Raw genomic sequence first — 19853 nt, forward strand, 5'->3', positions numbered from 1 at the left:
GTGTATTTTATAGATCCCTCGGCTTCTCCTCGCTCTAGATAATTGACAGGTCTTTGGATGTGTGTCCATAGGAAGAGACCTGCCAATGAACTGGAGTGATGCAGGGAGAAGCTGGCTAAGAAGTTTTCTGGACTAGTCATGTCTATTCCTATAGTCTCTGAACTGCCAGAGCAGTTCAGTGAAAATATACCTAGCTGCAATTGTGAAGTCAGGCTCTGATTTCTGCAGCCCGTGGTTTAGGCAACATGAACAGGTTCTTTTTAATATCCATGGTTTTCTAGGGTATAAAAAAGGTTGTTCATGATTTTATTTCATACAATCCAAGCCTCTGACAAGGCTGTATTTAGCCCGAACAACTCCTTTGAGTAGTTTTGGTGGTTGTCTGTGGTTGACTATTTATATGTGTATGTAAGTGCTTATATATATATACTATGTCATTGACAGATAGATAGATCGATAGATAGATACATAGGTAGATCTATCTATCTATAGATCTGTCTATCTATCGATCGAACGATCTATCTATCTATTTATCTATCTATCTTTCTATCTATCTATCATTGATAGATAGGGATAGATATCTATCTATCAATGATATACATATATATATATATATCTTAAGAGTAAATGGAAATATCCCCTGGCTGTCTAGGGTCGATAGGAGGTTACTGTTTCAATGCTTGTGTCCAATTCTTTAGGCTATTCCAAAGTCATCTCTCAGCCGGAACATCTACTTCTTTTAGTGTACTGAACTTATCACAGAGCTGTCATGTAAAGGGAATGTCACCTCATTTTTTCCCTATGAGATGCGGCCACAGCCATCAGGGGCTTATCTATAGCATTCTGTAATGCTGTAGATAAGCCCCCGATGTAACCTGAAAGATAAGAAAAATGAGTTATATTACACTAACACGGGGGGCGGTCCGATCCGATGGGTGTCGCGGTCCATGTCCGGTGCCTCCCATCTTCTAGTGATGACGTCCTCCATCTTGCTTCTGTCGCAGCTTTCGTGCAGGTGTAATTCTCTGCCCTGTTGAGGGCAGAGTAAAGCACTGCAGTGTGCAGGTGCCGGACCTCTCTGACCTTTTCCAGCACCTGTGCACTGCAGTACTCTGCTCTGCCCTCAACAGGGCAGAGAATAATGCCTGCGCAGGAGCACGACAGGAACCAAGGAAGAGGACGTCATGGCTAGAAGATGGGAGATGCCGGACCCAGACCTGCGACACCCATCGGACCAGACCGCCCCCCAGGTGAATATAATATAACTCATTATTCTTATCTTTCAGGTTATATCGGGGTCTTATCTACAGCATTACAGAATGCTGTAGATATACAATATAGACTTTGATCCTGATTCATCAAAGCCATTACAGTAGAATTTAGGTGTAAAATTGAAAAATTGTTGCGCAATGCAGAGTTGCACAATTATTTTGAAAAGTTTGGCATATTTACTCTGGTTTCACCAAAATGACCAGAGCCGAGGCGGGACAAGGGTATAACGGTGGCTATTTGATAAAAATGAGCTAATGATAGAAATTTGCCAACTTTGTCAAATATTTCCGAAGAAATTTGATTTGCAATGAATGCATTTGCAAAATCAGATAAGCCTCCAATTTCCTTGAAAACATGTGTGTAATACTTTGTGGAGTCCTAGGATAATATTAAACACTTTTCAAGCGCTTTAACACAAACACATTCTTAACCCCTTCACGACCTTTGACGCCACATAGGCGTCATGAAAAGTCGTGCCAAAATGACCCATGATGCCTATGTGGCGTCATGACTTTAAAGCCCCCCCTGCGGGTCGGGTGACCAAGGGCACTGAAAGGTCACCCGACCCACAGATACAGAGGGCTTTGTTCTTAACCACAGGGGGCGTGGCTTTTTGCCCCCACGTGGCTACGATCGCTCTGATTGGCTGTTAAAAGTGAAACAGCCAATCAGAGCGATAGTAATATTTCATCGATGAAAATTGATGAAATATTACAATCCAGCCATGTCCGACGCTGCTGTAGCATCAGACATGGCTGGAGACCGTGATCCGACCCCCCAATCGACTCACAGAGCCAATCGGCCCCGATACTGACTGACGGCGGCAATGTGCCGCCGCCGCCGTCATCATCAGCTCCCCTCCCCCTTCTCTGGGCTCCCCCCACCTTCTGACCCCCCTCACCCCCCCGGTACCTCCGATGTCTCTCTCCGCCTCCCGGTGTCCCGCGATCCTGCTTCATGGCGCCGCCATCTTGGAAAATGGCGGGCGCATGTGCAGTGCGCCCGCCGGCTGCAATTTCCCTTCATTCATTTTGATCACTGTGATAAACTCTCACAGTGATCAAAATAGAATGAAAAGTAAACAAACCCCCGTTTATCACCCCCATAGGCAGGATCAACTAATAAAGTAAAGAAATTATTTTTATTTTTATTTTTCCATTAGGGTTAGGGTTGGAAAGAGGGTTAGGGTTGGAAAGAGGGTTAGCGTTAGGGTTGGAAAGAGGGTTAGGGTTGGAAATAGGGTGAGGATTAGGGTTGGAATTAGGGTTAGTGTTGGAATTAGGGTTAGAGTGGAATTAGGGTTAGAGTGGAATTAGGGTTAGGGTTGGAATTAGGGTTAGGGTTAGAACTAGGGTTAGGGTTGGAATTAGGGTTAGGGTTGGAATTAGGGTTAGGGGGGTGTTGGGGTTAGGGTTCTGGTTATGGTTGGGATTAGGGTTAGGGATGTGTTGGGGTTAGGGCTGTGGTTATGGGTGTGTTGGGGTTTGGGTTGGAGTTAGAATTGTGGGGTTTCCACTGTTTAGGCACATCAGGGGGTCTCCAAACGTGACATGGTGCAACCATTGATACCAGCCAATTTTGCGTTCAAAAAGTCAAACGGTGATCCCTCCTTTCCAAGCCCCGACGTGTGCCCAAACAGTGGTTTACCCCAACATATGGGGTATCAGCGTAATCAGGAAAAATTTCACAACAACTTTGGTGGTCTAATTTCTCCTGTTACCCTTGGGAAAATAAAAAATTGGGGGCTAAAAAATTATGTTTTTGAAAAAAAATGATTTTTTTATTTTCACGTCTCTGCGTTATAAACGTCTGTGAAGCACTTGGGGGTTCAAAGTGCTCACCAAACATCTAGATAAGTTCCTTGGAAGGTCTAGTTTCCAAAATGGGGTCACTTGTGGGGGGTTTCTACTGTTTAGGCACATCAGGGGCTCTGCAAATTGAACGACGGCCGCAGACCTTTCCATCAAAGTCTGCATTTCAAAACGTCACTACTTCCATTCTCAGCCCTTACGTGCGCCCAAACAATGGTTCCCCCCACATATGGGGTACCAGCGTACTCAGGACAAACTGGACAACAACTTTTGGGGTCCAATTTCTCCTGTTACCCTTGTGAAAATAAAAATTTGAGAGCTAAAATAATAATTTTTGGAGGAAAAAAATGATTTTTTATTTTCACAGCTTTGCGTTATTAACTTCTGTGAAGCACTTGAGGGTTCAAAGTGCTCACCACACATCTAGATAAGTTCCTTGGGGGGGTCAAATTTCCAAAATGGGGTTACTTGTGGGGGGATTCCACAGTTTAGGCACACCAGGGGCTCTGCAAATGTAACATGACGCCCGCAGACCATTCCATCAAAGTCAGCATTTCATAATGTCACTACTTCCCTTCCGAGCCCTGACGTGTGCCCAAACAGTGGTCCCTACCCACATATGGGGTACCAGCATACTCAGGACAAACTGGAAAACAACTTTTGGAGTCCAGTTTCTCCTGGTACCCTTGTGAAAATAAAAAATTGCGCACTAAAAAATGATTTTTTGAGGAAAAAAATTTTTTTTTATTTTCACGTCACTGCATTATAAACTTTTGTGAAGCACTTGGGGGTTCAAAGTGCTCACTATGCATCTTGATAAGTTCCTTAGGGGGTCTAGTTTCCAAAATGGGGTTATTTGTGGGGGAGCTCCAATGTTTAGGCACACAGGGGCTCTCCAAAGACGACATGGTGTCCGCTAGCGATTAGAGGTAATTTTCATTTCAAAAAGTCAAATGGTTCTCCTTCCCTTCTGAGCCCTGCCGTGCGCCCAAACAGCGGTTCCCCCCCACATATGGGGTATCGGTGTACTCAGAACACATTGCACAACAACTTTTGTGGTCCAATTTGTCCTGTTACCCTTGTGAAAATGAAAAATAGCGTGCTAAAAAAATCATTTTTGAGGGAGAAAAATTATTTTTTCTTTTCACTGCTCTGCGTTATAAACTTCTGTGAAGCACCTGGGGGTTCAAAGTGCTCACTACACATCTAGATAAGTTCCATAAGGGGTCTAGTTTCCAAAATGGTGTCACTTGTGGGGGGTTTTCACTGTTTAGGCACACAGGGGCTCTACAAACGCGACATGGTGTCCGATAACGATTGGAGCTAATTTTCCATTCAAAAAGTCAAATAGCGCTCCTTCACTTACGGACCCTGCTGTGCGCCCAAACAGTGGTTTATGACCACATATGAGGTATCTGTGCACTCAGGAGAAATTGCCCAACAAATTTTAGAATCCATTTTATCCTGTTGCCCATGTGAAAATGAAAAAACTGAGGCTAAAAGAACATTTTTGTGAAAAAAAGTCCTTTTTTTTACCGATCAATTTGTGAAGCACCTGGGGGGTTCAAAGTGATCACTATGCAAGTAGATAAGTTCCTTGGGGGGTCTAGTTTCCAAAATTGGGTCACTTGTGGGGGAGCTCCAAAGTTTAGGCACACAGGGGCTCTCTAAACGCGACATGGCAACCGCTAAATATTCCAGCATGTTTTCCATTCAAAAAGTTAAATGGCGCTCCTTCCCTTCTGAGCCCTGCCGTGTGCCCAAACAGTGGTTTATGACCACATATGAGGTATTGGTGTACTCAGAAGAAATTGCCCAACAAATTTTAGGATCCATTTTACCCTGTTGCCCTTGTGAAAATGAAAAAATTTATGCTAAAATAAAATTTTTGTTGTAAAAATTAAAATGTCCATTTTTTCTTTCTACGTTGCTTTAGTTCCTGCGAAACATCTGAAGGGTTAATAATCTTCTTGAATGTAGTTTTGAGTAGCTTGATGGGTGCAGTTTTTAGAATGGTGTCACTTTTGGGTATTTTCTGCCATGTAGACCCCTCAAAGGGACTTCAAATGTGAGGTGGTCCTTAAAAAAAATGGTTTTGTAAATTTTGTTGTAAAAATGAGAAATCGCTGGTCAACTTTTAACCCTTATAACTTCCTAACAAAAAAAAATTGTTTCCAAAATTGTGCTGATGTAAAGTAGACATGTGGTAAATGTTATTTAGTAACCACTTTGTGTCACATAACTCTCTGGTTTAACAGAATAAAATTCAAAATTTGAAAATTGCGAAATTTTCTAAATTTTTACCAAATTTCTGATTTTTTCACAAATAAAAGCAAAAATGATCGACCTAAATTTACCACTAACATGAAGCCCAATATGTTACGAAAAAACATTCTCAGAATCGCTAGTATCCATTGAAGCGTTCCTGAGTTATTACCTCACAAAGGGACACTGGTCAGAATTGCAAAAAATGGCCTGGTCATTAAGGTAAAAATAGGCTGGGTCATGAAGGGGTTAATATTGTCAACGTGACTTCCATATATATGGTATGTCCCCCTGCGCTACTCCCATGGTACATAGGCAAATCTGTCTGTGCCACCAACTTAGGAATGACCATAGTTCAGATCAGTGGTGTGACCATGCCAAAGGATTGCACTATCCATATTCAGGACCACTCCTGGCCAAAGTAGGAAACCAGAAGCTGAGTGCAGTGTGCTACTCAAGCTAAATCACGAGATCACTCCTCTAAGGCTTTTAATGGTTATTTGTATCCATGTTATCATACAGGTTTAGGCTTGTTCCTCTTTACATGTGTGAATGGTGTTTTTTGCTGAAATGAGGGTGTTAGGAGCAGAAAGCTCATATATCTCTTCTCCACTGTGTGAATCAGCCGTACTCCACTTTCAAACCTGACTAATTCCAGAATCACAAATCTATTTTGTAAGGTAGAGTTGCTGCAGACAGGTAGTCCTCCATGTACTTCTGTGTACAAATCTAAGTATACTTTTTCATTGCGGGATGTTAGGATCTGAGAAAGCCTTCTTCATATTCTATCTACATTAATGCTCACTCTTGACACCATGCTTGATACTGTATTGCTGTCTTTTACTTTTGACCTTTTTATTTCTAGACAAGTCCATGTATCTGGCATTGCTGTCTTTTAAGGAAGACTGTTCGATTTTCAGTGCATTGGGTGAGCCACACACTGGCCTTATACAAGTAGGGGAAGGTTGGGTACCAACGAAGGGTAAGGATGCCGAGTGATGTCAGGGGGCTTGTAGAGCAAGAGGTAGTAGTGTGAGCATTATGCAGAGGCAGGGGTGATTTACTGCATCTCTGAAGCTCTCCTTCCTCTCTGTGCTGCTTCACTGCATGTACACTGGCTGCTCCTACCTCCTCCCCTTTTGTTTCTCTTTCACTGCCTGGGATCAGCAGTCTTCAGTGAAGAAAGCACAGCAAAGATGCTTAAAAGAGCTACATGGACCCAGGCTGAGCCATGTAGAATAGCACACTGTCCATTAGCCATGCAGCCAGGAGCCTGAAGACAAGATACTGTCATACTGACATTTCTGAAAAGTCACATTGGCTGGATGCAAAAATAGAATCCATGCTCTTTCTGAGTGATTCATTCCCAAACTGCAGACCTAGGATGATACTGTGCTGCATTCTGATGTAGAAGACATCCAATATTTGTCAAACCTGTGATAACAGCAGGATGTTGCTTGCCTGAAGGAAGGGGAGAAAAGAGCACAGCTGCATGCATGGATGTGTTTGGCTTTGCAAAGATTGCTAAGCTATCCAGGTAAGTTTACCTCTGTCACATTGTATGGATGGGGAGCATGTGTGACCAGTGCTACTGTACCTCCTTAAAGAGCGAGAGGGGGAGGGGGTGCAAGCTAAGGCATGCATTCTGCAGTCACCGGACTACCATTGGAACCATACAGATCTTAGATTTCCGGCAGATCAAAGTTGTCATCTCATTTACGCGACCTATTTCTTGTGCATTTGATTGTTGCATTTCTGTGACCCTCTTTACTGTGAAAACAATCACTATATGATGTTATATGGAGCCAGCCACATTTTGTCTAGCATCTTCTCTCTGGGTGGTGGGGCTGTGGGGGGATTTCTTTACAATGCTTTTAACAATGGACATGTCCAGAGATCAGACTGTGCAACACCACTGGTTGCTAACTGCTATGAATATAAAATAGGTTGCGTAATTACATATAAGCTATAGAATATTCTGAAATACTGTGATAGATGATAGATAGATTGATATGATTGATAAATAATGTATAGATAATCAGATAAGAAATAGACGTATAATATGAAGCTATATTGACAGATTCCAGCTGATGCAATGTAGAGAAATTACTTTACTCGATACTTGTTCAGGCCTTGATCAATATGGCAAACGTCTATGTAGTTAAGGTTAGCTCATTGGAAAAGCACAGTCTTCATATCAATTTCTTAGGATTAATCTAGCAGAGAATTCGTCTTGTTAGCTGCTCTTCCTCCTCAGAGACACCTTTTCTAAAAGTCTTCTTTTGCAACAGTTGCTACAGCGTAATTCAAGAAGAATAAACCGTACCGGCCTACTTATTTTTCATAGTGTTATTATGTGTGCTAGCGTACAGTTAGAAACTTCCTTCTTTATGACCACAGTACTTTTAACCAGTGATCTAACATAACTTTGCTCATGACTTTCATTAATATTAGGAAATCTTGCTAGAATCATTGAGGCTTTTGGCACTGGAAAATAAATGAGAGTAGTTTTCATATTGCCCACACTTTTCCTAAACTGTCCATTATTCATAATGGGTCCCAAGTAATACTAAATCAACACACCATCACTCTAAGTGCTATTGATGAAGAGCCTTTTAGGGTACCATTGTATCCATAGGATCTATGGCATTCGTTTATTTAGTATAATTTAATACTAAGTATCTAATACCTATAATATTGGCACAATGTAGTTGTTTAGTGGAAATTTTGGAAATATTTAGGAAAAATATTTTGTTTGGATATGGCAATAAAACAACGATAAAAATGACGTAGATTGGTAAGTCACTTGATATGAACTTTTGATTATTTTATGTACTCAGCATTTGAGATCTATTAGTTGTAATTCTATTATATGGTTTCTTCTACTACACTTTTGCCAACCTGCAATAGTTATTAAACTAGAAAATATGTTATATTAAAATCCAAGATTATATTCTTTTTCAATCCCCTAGCACACATTTTCTCAACAGCATGCCAGTCTTATAAAGAACCTTAAAGGATAAAATAAGAACATAATCACTCTCCGTGGGAAATGCATTTAATTACTTGTATGCAAAGATTGTAGGTCTGTGTAGTCACTCTTCAGTGTCTAGCGACATATGATTTTGACAGTGTTGCAGTTATTAAAAGGACACTAATTAAAGTCATCATCTGAGGCTATGTACAACTCTAGAAGAAAACTTAAGATTTGCTGTCAAGAAAACTGCCTTTATGTTGATGTTGTTCTGACATTTGGGGAATAAAAGTGCTTTAGTTGCAGGATTTCCTGATTTCTACGTGGATAATCTTCCTAAAGGATTTAGCTCTGATCACAACATTTATGAAGAAGGACGTCCAATTCCAGTGGTGCAGATAGTGCTTGCCTTCATTCCTCCATATCTGATCATCAACAAACACTCTGCACATTGACAAATGTTGTCCATGACAAACCTTTGCCAAACAAGTCTCCATAGAATGCATCTCCGTAACTTTTAGAAGTTAGGCCAAGGAAATTATTTATTTCAGACACAATGCTGGAACAATCATTTCAGCAGGATTTTTCTTTGTGAAACTCATTTTTACAATGCTAACATTGTAATTGTCCTCATGTTTTGCTAGAATAAAAATTGACATTTATTTGTGGAAATTACATACACCAAATTTTGTAGCGTATTTACCGTAGCAAGTGTGTTAAAGCTTAGTATTTTGTCCAATCTATGATTAACTGCTGGAAAAGCCAATATATGAAAAACATATTTAATATTTGTAAAGCTAAGATATTTTAATTCCAGACTTTCCATAGCAGTCCTGGTAACAGTAAGGCTGGGTTCACATAGCGTTTAGGGGGTGCGTTTAACGTATCCGTTACATAGCGGCATTAACGCTATGTAATGGATGCGCTAACGCACCCATACACTGCTATAGACAAGTGCATCGCTAACGCATGCCATAATCGGCATGCGTTAGTGATGTGCCGTCATTCTGTGACGGACCCTCGGACGCGGTCTGCAGCTGTTCTCAAACAGCTGCACTGTTCTCAAACTCTGTTAGAGTTTGAGTCGAGTGTCATCTGTCGAGTGTCATCTTAGTGTGATCCAATTCTCTTGGAGAAATTTGTGAACTTAATTTCTAAATTCTGTGGTAATGGTGATTGGACTGAAATTGGATGTTATCCAAGTGAAGTCCAATGTTTCACATGCACCCTAGACTTGTATGGGTGCATGTTCTGTGAATTCTGAAGTCACTCTTAGCATGCTGTAATTTTTTCCACAGGCCAGCTGTAGAAAACAATTGCAGAGCTACACCTGCCCCATCTTATAAAATTGGTCTGAGTGCTATCCAATAAAACAACAGATAGCACTCAGCTGTGTTATACGCTCATGTCAGTGAGCCCTCTAGCTAAAATCACATGCCCAACAATTACCTTCAAGTCTGACACATTTTTAAGAGGCAGAACTTACTGCTGTGGATATGCTGTTGAAGTCAGTAGATACACGTGCATCTCACAAAATTAGAATATCAACAAAAAGTTAATTTATTTCAGTTCTTCAAAACAAGAAGTGAAACATATATTATATAGAGTCATTACAGAGTGATCTATTTCAAGTGTTTATTTCTGTTAACATTGATGATTATGGTTTACAGCCAATGAAAACCCCAAAGTCATTATCTCAGTAAATTATGTTCAGTAAATGCACTCAATACTTGGTCAGGGCTCCTTTTGCATCAGTTACTGCATCATTGCGGCGTGGCATGGAAGCGATCAGTCTGTGGCACTGCTGAGGTGTTATGGAAGCCCAGGTTGCTTTGAGAGCAGCCTTCAGCCCGTCTCCATTGTTGGGTCTGGTGTCTCATCTTCCTCTTGATAATACCCCATAGATTCTTTATGGGGTTAAGGTCAGATGAGTTTGCTGGCCAATCACGCACAGTGATACTGTTGTTTTTATACCAGGCACTGGTACAGTGTGGACAGGTGCCAAGTCCTGCTGGAGAATGAAATTTCCATCTCCAAAAAGCTTGTGGGCAGAAAAAAGCATGAAGCTCTCTAACATTTCCTGGTACACGGCTGTGCTGACTTTGGTCTTGATAAAACACAGTGGACCTACACCAGCAGATGACATGGCTCCCCAAACCATCTCTGATTGTGGAAACTTCACACTAGACCTTGGAAATCAGGGTCCCAGAGTCTGGAGGAAGAGAGGAGAGGCACACAATCTAAGCTGCTTGAGGTCTAGCGTGAAGTTTCCACAATCAGTGATGGTTTGGTGAGCTATGTCATCTGCTGGTGTAGGTCCTCTGTGTTTTATCAAGAGCAAAGTCAGCGCAGCCGTCTACCAGGAAATTTAAGAGCACATCATGCTTCCCTCTGCCAACAAGCTTTTTGGAGATGGAAATTTCATTCTCCAGCAGGACTTAGCACCTGTCCACACTGCCAAAAGTACAAATGCCTAGTTTAAAAACAACAGTATCACTGTGCTTGATTGGCCAGCAAAGTCGCCTGACCTTAGCCCCATAGAGAAACTATAGGGTATTGTAAAGAGGAAGATGAGAGACACCAGACCCCACAATGCAGACAAGCTTAATGCTGCTATCAAAGCAACCTGGGCTTCTATATCACCTCAGCAGTGCCGAAGGTTGATCGCCTCTATGCCATGCCGCATTGATGCAGTAATTGATGCCAAAGGAGCCCCGACCAAGTATTGAGTGCATTTATTCAATATACATTTCAGTAGGCCAACATTTCGGATTTTAAAATCATTTTTTCAAGCTGGTGTTATAAAGTATTCTAATTTACTGAGATATTGACTTTTGAGTTTTCATTGTCTGTAAGCCATAGTCATCAACATAAACAGAAATAAACACATGAAATACATCACTCTGTTTGTAATGACTCTATATAATATGAGTTTCACTTTTTGTATTGAAGAACTGCAATAAATTCACGTTTTGCTGATATTCTAGTTTTGTGAGATGCACCTGTATGGCTAATCCATTGAAGCAATTTCAGAAACATTTGGGTTTTCTATAGGGCATGTAAAGGGGGCTACAAATATCCCATTCACATGCACTAGATGAGGAATATTGGCAGATTTGATGAGGACTTAGACACTGGAACAACATCAATGTTCATCAAGTCTGTGAAAAAAGGAATTTAAACTAAATGTTTTTTATATTAATTGAAACTTTTTTAAGTGATGCTAAGCTCTGAGACAAACCTGAATTTCCTCTTCCAAGGTTATCTACATTACAAATATTTGAACCTAAACATATAGAATAAAATAGCTTTGTATTATCTATAAAAGCCAACTTTTCTTTGTCAAAAGATGATTTTCATGAATAGTTATGGGTCAAGGACACCTAAGAACTGTGTACTAATGAAACTTTAACAGGTATATAACTAAACAATGTGATTTACAGTAAGACCCTTATATCACTGCCTTTTTAAGCCCCAATATATCTATTTTATAAGTAATTCTATAATTTAATGATCAGAAACCACATGATTAAGGTTTAAAGCAAAAACTTAAAAAGTTGAATTATTTTATAAATATGTTGCATTATGTGTCTTGTGTAGATGCAACATTACAGTGTGTATTATACTTTAGAGTTGCATTCACAACTCGGCTGGAACTTCCTGGTTTTCTCTGCTTGTTAACTGTAAGGCTGTGTGCACACGTTGTGGATTTAGATGCATTTCCGCAGTATTTTTGGACATGCGGAATTGCCTCAAATCTGCAGTGTAGTGCACAGCCAATGTTATTCTATGTGAAAATAAGAATTGTTGTGCACATGCTGTGGAAAAATCAGCGCGCGGAAGCGCAGCATTTTTTTCCCCAGCATGTCAATTCTTTTTGCAGATCTGCAGTGTTTTTGCACCCATTGACTTCCATTGAGTCAGGCACATCTGCAGCAAAACTGCAGATATGAATAAGATCTGCGGATTTGCTGCGGATGTGGGTGCTAGAAACGCTGCAGATCGGGAGGAGGGAAGTGTGTGGGCAGAGACTGTGTGCGAGAGTCTGCGTGTATGTGTGTGTGCATGTCTGTGTGTGTCTCTGTGTGTGTGCGTATGTGTCCCTGTGTGTGTGCATGTCTGTGTGCAGCCATTGTCTGATGTGGCTACTGCTCCCATCTGGCTATGAATGTTCACAGTGATAGCATTGCCGATGATGGGAAAGTAGTCCCATCAGACAATGCATGTGTTCAGTAGTAAAAGAAAAAAAAACATACAGTACATACATATACACATATATTACAGACAGTACATACAACATATAACATAGAGTTCATACTCTCCAATCACCAAGTCCCTGAAGCCCTCGATCTCCTGTAATAAAAATAAAATAATAAGCCAACTTATACTTACCTTTCTGCTGTAGTCCAGTTAATAACGAGAGTCCCATGACGATCTCCCATGTAGAACACTGACATCAGGCGATGTCAGTGCTCTACAGGGGCTCCTATGATGAACTGACAGGTGGAGGTAATCCTCTGCGATGTATCCCTCCGCCGCTGCCGGGAGAGAGGTCACCTGAGTTCATTCTCTCACAAGCTGCATTGTGTGAGAAAATTCCCATGTAACATTGCCATAAAGAGAGAGCCTGAACTTAGGTAACCTCTTCAGTGATGCACTGCAGGAGGATTATCTCCTGTCAGTGTGTCACTGGAGGCCCTGTAGAGCAGTGACATCACCTGATGTCACTGTTCTATAGGGGAGATCGTCGTGGGACACTCGTTATTAATTGCACTATGTTGTAACAGGGAGTATACTATTGGTTTATTATTTTTTATTTTTTGCAGGTGATTGATGGCTATGGGGAATTAGGCATGGTTGTAAGTATGGTGCAATTAAGAATACTAAAATACTTATTCTGGCTGTATGAATCTTTATTTAACTTTTTCACTACTATAGGATTAGTAATGGATAGGCGTCTTATTGACGCCTCTCCATTATTAACTGGGCTGGATGTCACCTTACAATACAAAGGTCACATTAATCTCCTATTACCCCATATGCCACCACTACACGGTAGTGGGAAGAGAGAGGCTAAATGCCCGAATTGGCACATCTTAGAGATGCGCCATTTCTGGGGCGGCTGTGGGTTGGTGTTTGTAGCCACAGGGGCCAATATCCATGGCTCCTTCCTAGACTATTAATATCAGCCTGCAGCTGTCTGCATAGCCTTTTCTGGTTATTAATTATAGGGGACCCCATGTCATTTTTTTGGGGTGCCCCTCTATTTTAATAGCCAGTAAAGGCTATGCAGACAGCTGTGGGATGATATTAATAGCTCGGGAAGATCCATGGGTATTTCCCCCTTACCAGACTATAAACATCGGCCCCCAGTCACTGGCTTTCCCTCTTTGGACTGGAAAATTAAACGGGAGCACACTCAAATTTTTTCCTTTTTTTACATTAAACGAGTCTCGCACCTCATTACCAGCCACTGCCGCCAGCACTCGGGACCGGAGTGCGCGGCTGCATGTATTTCTATGCAGTTGAATGCTCCGGTCTGAGTGCCAGCAGCAGTGCCGGGTATTGAGGTGTGAGACTAGTGCGAGTTTCTCGCAAGTGTGACCCTGGCCTAACGCAGATTATTTCTATGTATAGATATATCTATCTATAGATAGATAGATATATCTCTAGATAGATACTGTATATCAGTAGGTAGTTATCTATCTATAGATATATCTATCTATCTGTGTGTAAACATTATTCTTCAATGGAGTATGTAAAAGAAGAGGTTGGACAAAGAAATGACATCCCAATTCTTTATTTTTGTTAAATAACATATCTTTATTTAGCTTACAAAAGCGCATACAAATCTGCATGAAAATCCGCATCAAAAACGCATCAAATTCACGTGGATTTTTACCTGCGTTTTCTGCCAAGAGATGCAGATTCTGTGCAGAAAATTCCGCAGGCAAATCTGCAACGTCTGCACATACCCTAATGTAATGGTTTACATTTCTGGCAGGGCAATCTTTATATGGGACTCTATACAGTACAGTAATGTACACTAACTTTTCGATTGTATTTTGGAAGCGTATCTAAGCTGTTAGGGATGGGTATGATTTTAAGCTTGTTGAGTGTTTCGAATGACAACCAGTGGAACTCTGCATCTAAGCAATACATAGCTGCACAGCCAGATAAGCAATTCTTGTTCTTTATTATTATATCTGAGTACAATATAAACTGTAATGGTCAGTCCCCAGTAAGTAAAGAATTGATCCGTTATTATATTTATATTCACATAATATTTTGCTTAGGTTAGTTAAGATACACTCCACATCAGTGGACCTCTGCTTGGTTTGATCTCAAATTCATGTCTACATGTTGGTTTTTTCAAAGATACTGAATAGCAAGGATAGAAAGGTGTGGAGTCCATCATCAGTGTTTATCTAGTTGTCAAACAATAATTAAGTAGAAATTTAATGAAGAGAGTTTTGGGGACCTTGGACGTAAATAAAACTATATTACTGAGTGCTAGTGTAAATATATTAAATAGCATATTTATAAATCTATATTTTATGATTCTCATATGAAAAAATGAAATGTAATAAAGCTAGGATCTTTAACTATTTGTATATACCAGCTGGTCCCTTGGATCTATGCAGAACACCAGCCAACAAGATACAACAAGTACTTCTGTCAGGTATCTCTCCTGCGTGCTACTAGATAGATAGATAGATAGATAGATAGATAGATAGATAGATAGATAGATAGATAGATAAAAATATAATGCGAAAAAAAAACTATGAAATACAATAGAAAATTTTCCAAAAGCCATTTTCTTACCTTTTATAGAACACATAGTAAAAAGAAAATATTATCATGGACTTTCTCTTCCAAACATGATCTTTATACTAAGTGTGTCTTTTGGCCCTCAGTACATTCATGTTTTTGTTAGAGTCAAGGATTGAAGAAAAAAGGCTGGCACCATTGTTACACCTGCAGCAAGCTTGTATGTACATTTTTGGAACGCTAAAGATACCTTGCCCCTGGGATCACGGTTGCTCACCACAAGAAAATACAATTCAGGCAATGCCCATGAATGAGAACGAGTACGAGGCACGATTGTCCTGCTCGTACCCCATGACCCCATCCTGCTTACATATTGTAACTTCAACTAATAAAATGAACTTTTTAATGGGGCAGTGAATGCTACCTTTTCTTTTATTCATGGACATTCGTTTTATTACCTTGTGCCAGTCATTGCACCGGTTGCCCATCCACCCCAGAATTCAATATAAACTTATTACTCTCACCCACAAAGCACTCCACAGTTCAGCACCACCCTACAACTCCTCTGTCGTCTCTGTCTACCACACTACCCTTGCTCTCCATTCTGCTAATGACCTGAGGTTAACATCCTCAATAATCAGAACCTCCCACTCCAGTCTCCAAGACTTTTCACTTGCTGTGCTAAGTTTTTGGAATGCACTACCACGATAATTTGATTAATCTCCAATACCCACAGTTTTACGCGTGCCCTAAAAACACATTTCTTCAGACTGGCCTACCGCCTCAACACATCTAACTATCACTGTGTTGCCCATTCAAAATTTTCACCATAACCAGGTTCCTGGATCATGTCCTCACACGCTTTATGCATTTAATGGCCCTCTGTGTCGGTACTTTTACATATTCTGGCTGATAACCGATTCATGCAGCATAACATGAACACTCGATTTCTTACATTATGGCTGGTCCAAACGATGAAAGCAATTGTTACCATCCACCTTTCGTGTCTCCCCTATTTCCTCATAGATTGTAAGCTTGCGAGCAGGGCCCTCTTTCCTCCTGGTATCTGTTGATTTATATGATTATTGTTATGCTGCAATGTCTTTTATTGTCTGTACCAGACCCCTCTAAAATGTAAAGTGCTGCGGAATATTTTGGCGCTATAGAAATAAAATTATTATTGTGTTTTTTTTTCTAAATGAGCACAGTAAGAAATATTGAGCGATTGTGCAGAAATTAACTTCCATTTAAAACTTTAAAATAAAATTAACAATCGGTCAGAGTTTTCAATGGATGTTATAGTTACGTCTACTCTCCATTAAACACTAGGCACAGTTATCCATTTTGTTTGTAAATTAAAGAAATTATTATAAAAAAATGAGATGATTAATTAACCTCTTCTAATATTCGCTACTGATAAAATTGTTGCAAAACACCAATTCACCTGAATCCTCCCACAGGGCCACACAGTTACATTCTAAAGTTAATTTTTCAGGATTATTTTATAACTAATGTGTAAGTTTAGAATCTCCATCTAGCGGTGGCTGCAGATAGCCATAGATGTATTGCTTTTTCTATGGCTGTGTGAAGGACTGCATGAGTTCTACAACAAATTTACCTTTAAATTAAGTTTTGTTCATATGTACGTTAGAGTCTCTGCCCAAATTGCAGGACAAAATATGGTAGATTGTACTATTTCTTCCAGTAAAATGATACTGAAAAACCATGTTAGAGTCAGTTGGCTCCATCAGGAGCTGCTGTTTTCTAGAAAGCAGATAACAATTCTCAGTACTCCTTATAAATCTTATTTTTAGCTTATAAGGGCTAACTCTTCTTAACTTTACTGTTGTATGACTGTTAATGTTTCCCCTTCCACTCCTGTGTTTGTTAATTCTCCCTATTCTGATGGATGTTCAGTGGGCTATGGCAGTCATGGCAAACACTGCAAAATCCTTGGTTAGAAAATGGAATTTCCTGGCTTCTAGTCAGGAGGAGAAAACCATCAACAGCCCAAGGAAGAATCTGATGCTGATAAAGGGTCAACAACATGGTACAGTGAATCAGTCATGAGGAGGAGCTGGGATGAAGGGGTTATAAGAAATTGGTGCCAGGGAAAAAGGACAATGTGGCTTAGATCTCATGTGCAGAAGGATCTGCTACAAGTGATGAAGTGCTATCAGACCCCATTCAGTCCTGCAAAGTACACCAGATGTGAGGACAGTGGCTGAGAAAAGTCCCCTAGATGGGACAAAGAGGTCCTGGAATAAGACAAAGTTTCACTCCTTTTGTGACCACCAAGAGTGTCTAGGAAAGTTACTATTCGTCAGAGTCCAAGACCAGACTATGTGAAAGGATTGATGTTGCAACACTGAACTTCCAATTTGTATGAATCCCTGTTAAATGATCAGGTTTTATTCCTAGTCAGATGTGTGAGAGTAATTTTTCTATACTTAGACTAGAACTATATTTGACCCCAATGGACCTGTGACCGTCTTGGTTGCTGTAAACAGGCAATAGGTATGTTGCACATTTTTGGCAATGGTAAAGTTGTGTAGTGGCTTTGAAGAGTCAGGAAAATGCTCTGGTTCTCCTTTTCACTTGAACTGTGCAATGCTGTGAGTGGCACATAAGTGGGGAAAACTATGTGGATTACCTTGATGTTGGGAACTTCTAGCACCATGCTGTTTAACTGTTTTTGCCTTTGTTAGTAATACTATTGTCACGGCCCGGTCACGGCCCCCGTCGCGCACCCTCATACTTACCATCAAGCGCAGCAGCCTCTCTCCTCCCTCCGTCAGCGGCGGCGTCCTCCTCAGACCGGCCTGTGGCCTGTGACGTCACTACAGGCCTTGCGCATGCGCCATAGGCCGCTGCCAGCTCTCCCTGTCTCTTCTTATGCTCCGGCGGTGCCCTGACCCGGTAGCACCGCTGGACCAATGGGGGCCGGTCCTCAGGTATTTCAGGCCGCCCTCCCATATTGGAGGTGCCTGATTGTTGTTTGTGCTATCCGCACGCTAGGCCCTCATGCCCCTGCCCTGTGCACTGCACCGGTTCTTATACCTTCCTGTGCTTCTATTGCAGTCCTACTCCGGTCCTGTGTGTTCCTGCTCTGCTCTGCCTGCCCGTGTCTTGCTCCTGCAGTCCTACTCCGGTCCTGTCTACCCGTGCCTGATTCCTGCAGTCCTACTCCAGTCCTGTCTACCCGTGCCTGTTTCCTGCAGTCCTACTCCGGTCCTGTCTACCCATGCCTGAATCCTGCAGTCCTACTCCGGTCCTGTCTACCAGTGCCTGTTTCCTGCAGTCCTACTCCAGTCCTGTCTACCCATGCCTGATTCCTGCTGTCCTTCTCCAGTCTCCACCCGAGGCCTTCGCCTTCCCTGTGCTCGTGGTACCAGGTCATCTGTCTCGCTCCGGTCCATTCCGAGCCACCCCTCTTGGTACTGGCTGCCGTGGCATTCAAACCCCTGGGCCTGCTCCCAAGGGTCCCTCTATAGGGGTCGGTCCCACCAGGTTGCTCGCCCGGGGCCCCTCGGTGCCACGGTCCAGAGGGTCCACTCCTGGAAGCCTGTCTTGCCTAGCGAAACTCTAACAGTACGATCAGGCCATGGATTCTGCTGGTGCTTCTGCTTCCGCTCAAAAGGAGTTGCTCTTTTTGCGGGAGAACCAGGGGCACTTCATGTCCGTAATGAAATCCATGGAGTCGCGCTTGTCAGCTCTTCAGGCCGCCGATCCGGGAAATGCTGCTCAACTGGCCAGTCTCCAACAGGAGCTGGGCCAGCAGCGTGACGCCCAGTCCCATATCTTGACTTATATGGCCTCTGTAGATAATCGCTTGGTGGCTCTCCAGTCCGCCGCCACGGCATCTGCCGCTCCCCCCAGTCCCGCTTCTTTTCCCTCTCCTCGCCTTGCCAAACAACCCCGGTACAATGGCGGCCCCAAACATTGCAGAGGGTTGTTAAACCAATGTAGCCTTCACTTCGAGCTTCTACCTCACCAGTATCCCTCCGATAGAGCCAAAGTGGCCTTTATCATGTCCCATCTGGAGGGGGAGGCCCTGTCTTGGCTAAACACTCTCTGGGAGAGGGATGATCCCGTGGATTCAAACATTCCGGTCTTTTTGGATACTTTTCGTAGGGTGTTTGATGAGCCAGGACAGGTAGCCTCTCTTACTGAGTCTGTTTTCAACCTCCACCAGGGCGCCCTCAGTGATTGACAGTATGCCATTCGGTTCCGCACATTGTCTTCGGAATTGAGTTGGAATAATGCGGCACTGGTAGGAGCATTTTGGCGTGGGTTATGGGGCAGGACAAAGGATGAGTTGGTGGGTCAGGATACTCCCACCACTCTCGAGGACCTCATTTCCCTTGCCACTCGCATAGACCTCCAGTTTCAGGAGCGTGCAGGAGTCAGCTAGGGACAGGAGACCCACCAGACCAATCCCATCTGCGAATCGGTCCTTTAGTCCACGACCAGCTGGGTCCACCACACTCCTCCTCCCGAGCCCATGCATGTTGACCGTGTCAGGTTGTCTGGCTGAGTCATGTCAGAAAGAGAGACGGGCACAAGGTATATGTTTCTATTGTGGAGGAGCATTGCATTTCATCCGTTCTTGTCCTGAGAGACCGGGAAACTCTTCCACCTAGGCCAGGTAAGAGAGGTCTCCCTAGGTGTTAATGATTCCTCTCAACCCCTCACGATGTCTGTTCTTTTGCTTTCAGGGGAGAGACGTGGGTCCGAGGTGGCCTACGTGGATTCGGGCT

General features: G+C 42.2%; 1 protein-coding gene across 3 annotated transcripts in view; it reads left to right on the forward strand.

Moving 5' to 3' along the window:
* The first annotated feature begins 6487 nt into the window (after window positions 1-6487).
* FRMPD4 (FERM and PDZ domain containing 4) overlaps window positions 6488-19853 on the forward strand; it is an 808734-nt gene continuing 795368 nt past the window's right edge. For 2 of the 3 annotated variants that reach the window (XM_073586150.1, XM_073586151.1), the window contains exon 1: window positions 6493-6885. In XM_073586150.1, coding sequence (XP_073442251.1) covers window positions 6845-6885 — 41 coding nt within the window. In that variant the 5' untranslated portion in view covers window positions 6493-6844. Of the gene's footprint in view, window positions 6886-19853 lie in introns of all 3 variants that reach the window. The other variant, XM_073586154.1, reaches the window with a different exon arrangement.

This window comes from Dendrobates tinctorius, unplaced genomic scaffold, assembly GCF_039654945.1.
Source record: "Dendrobates tinctorius isolate UK_male_01 unplaced genomic scaffold, ASM3965494v1 ptg000091l, whole genome shotgun sequence".
NCBI classification, from domain to species: Eukaryota; Metazoa; Chordata; class Amphibia; order Anura; family Dendrobatidae; genus Dendrobates; species Dendrobates tinctorius.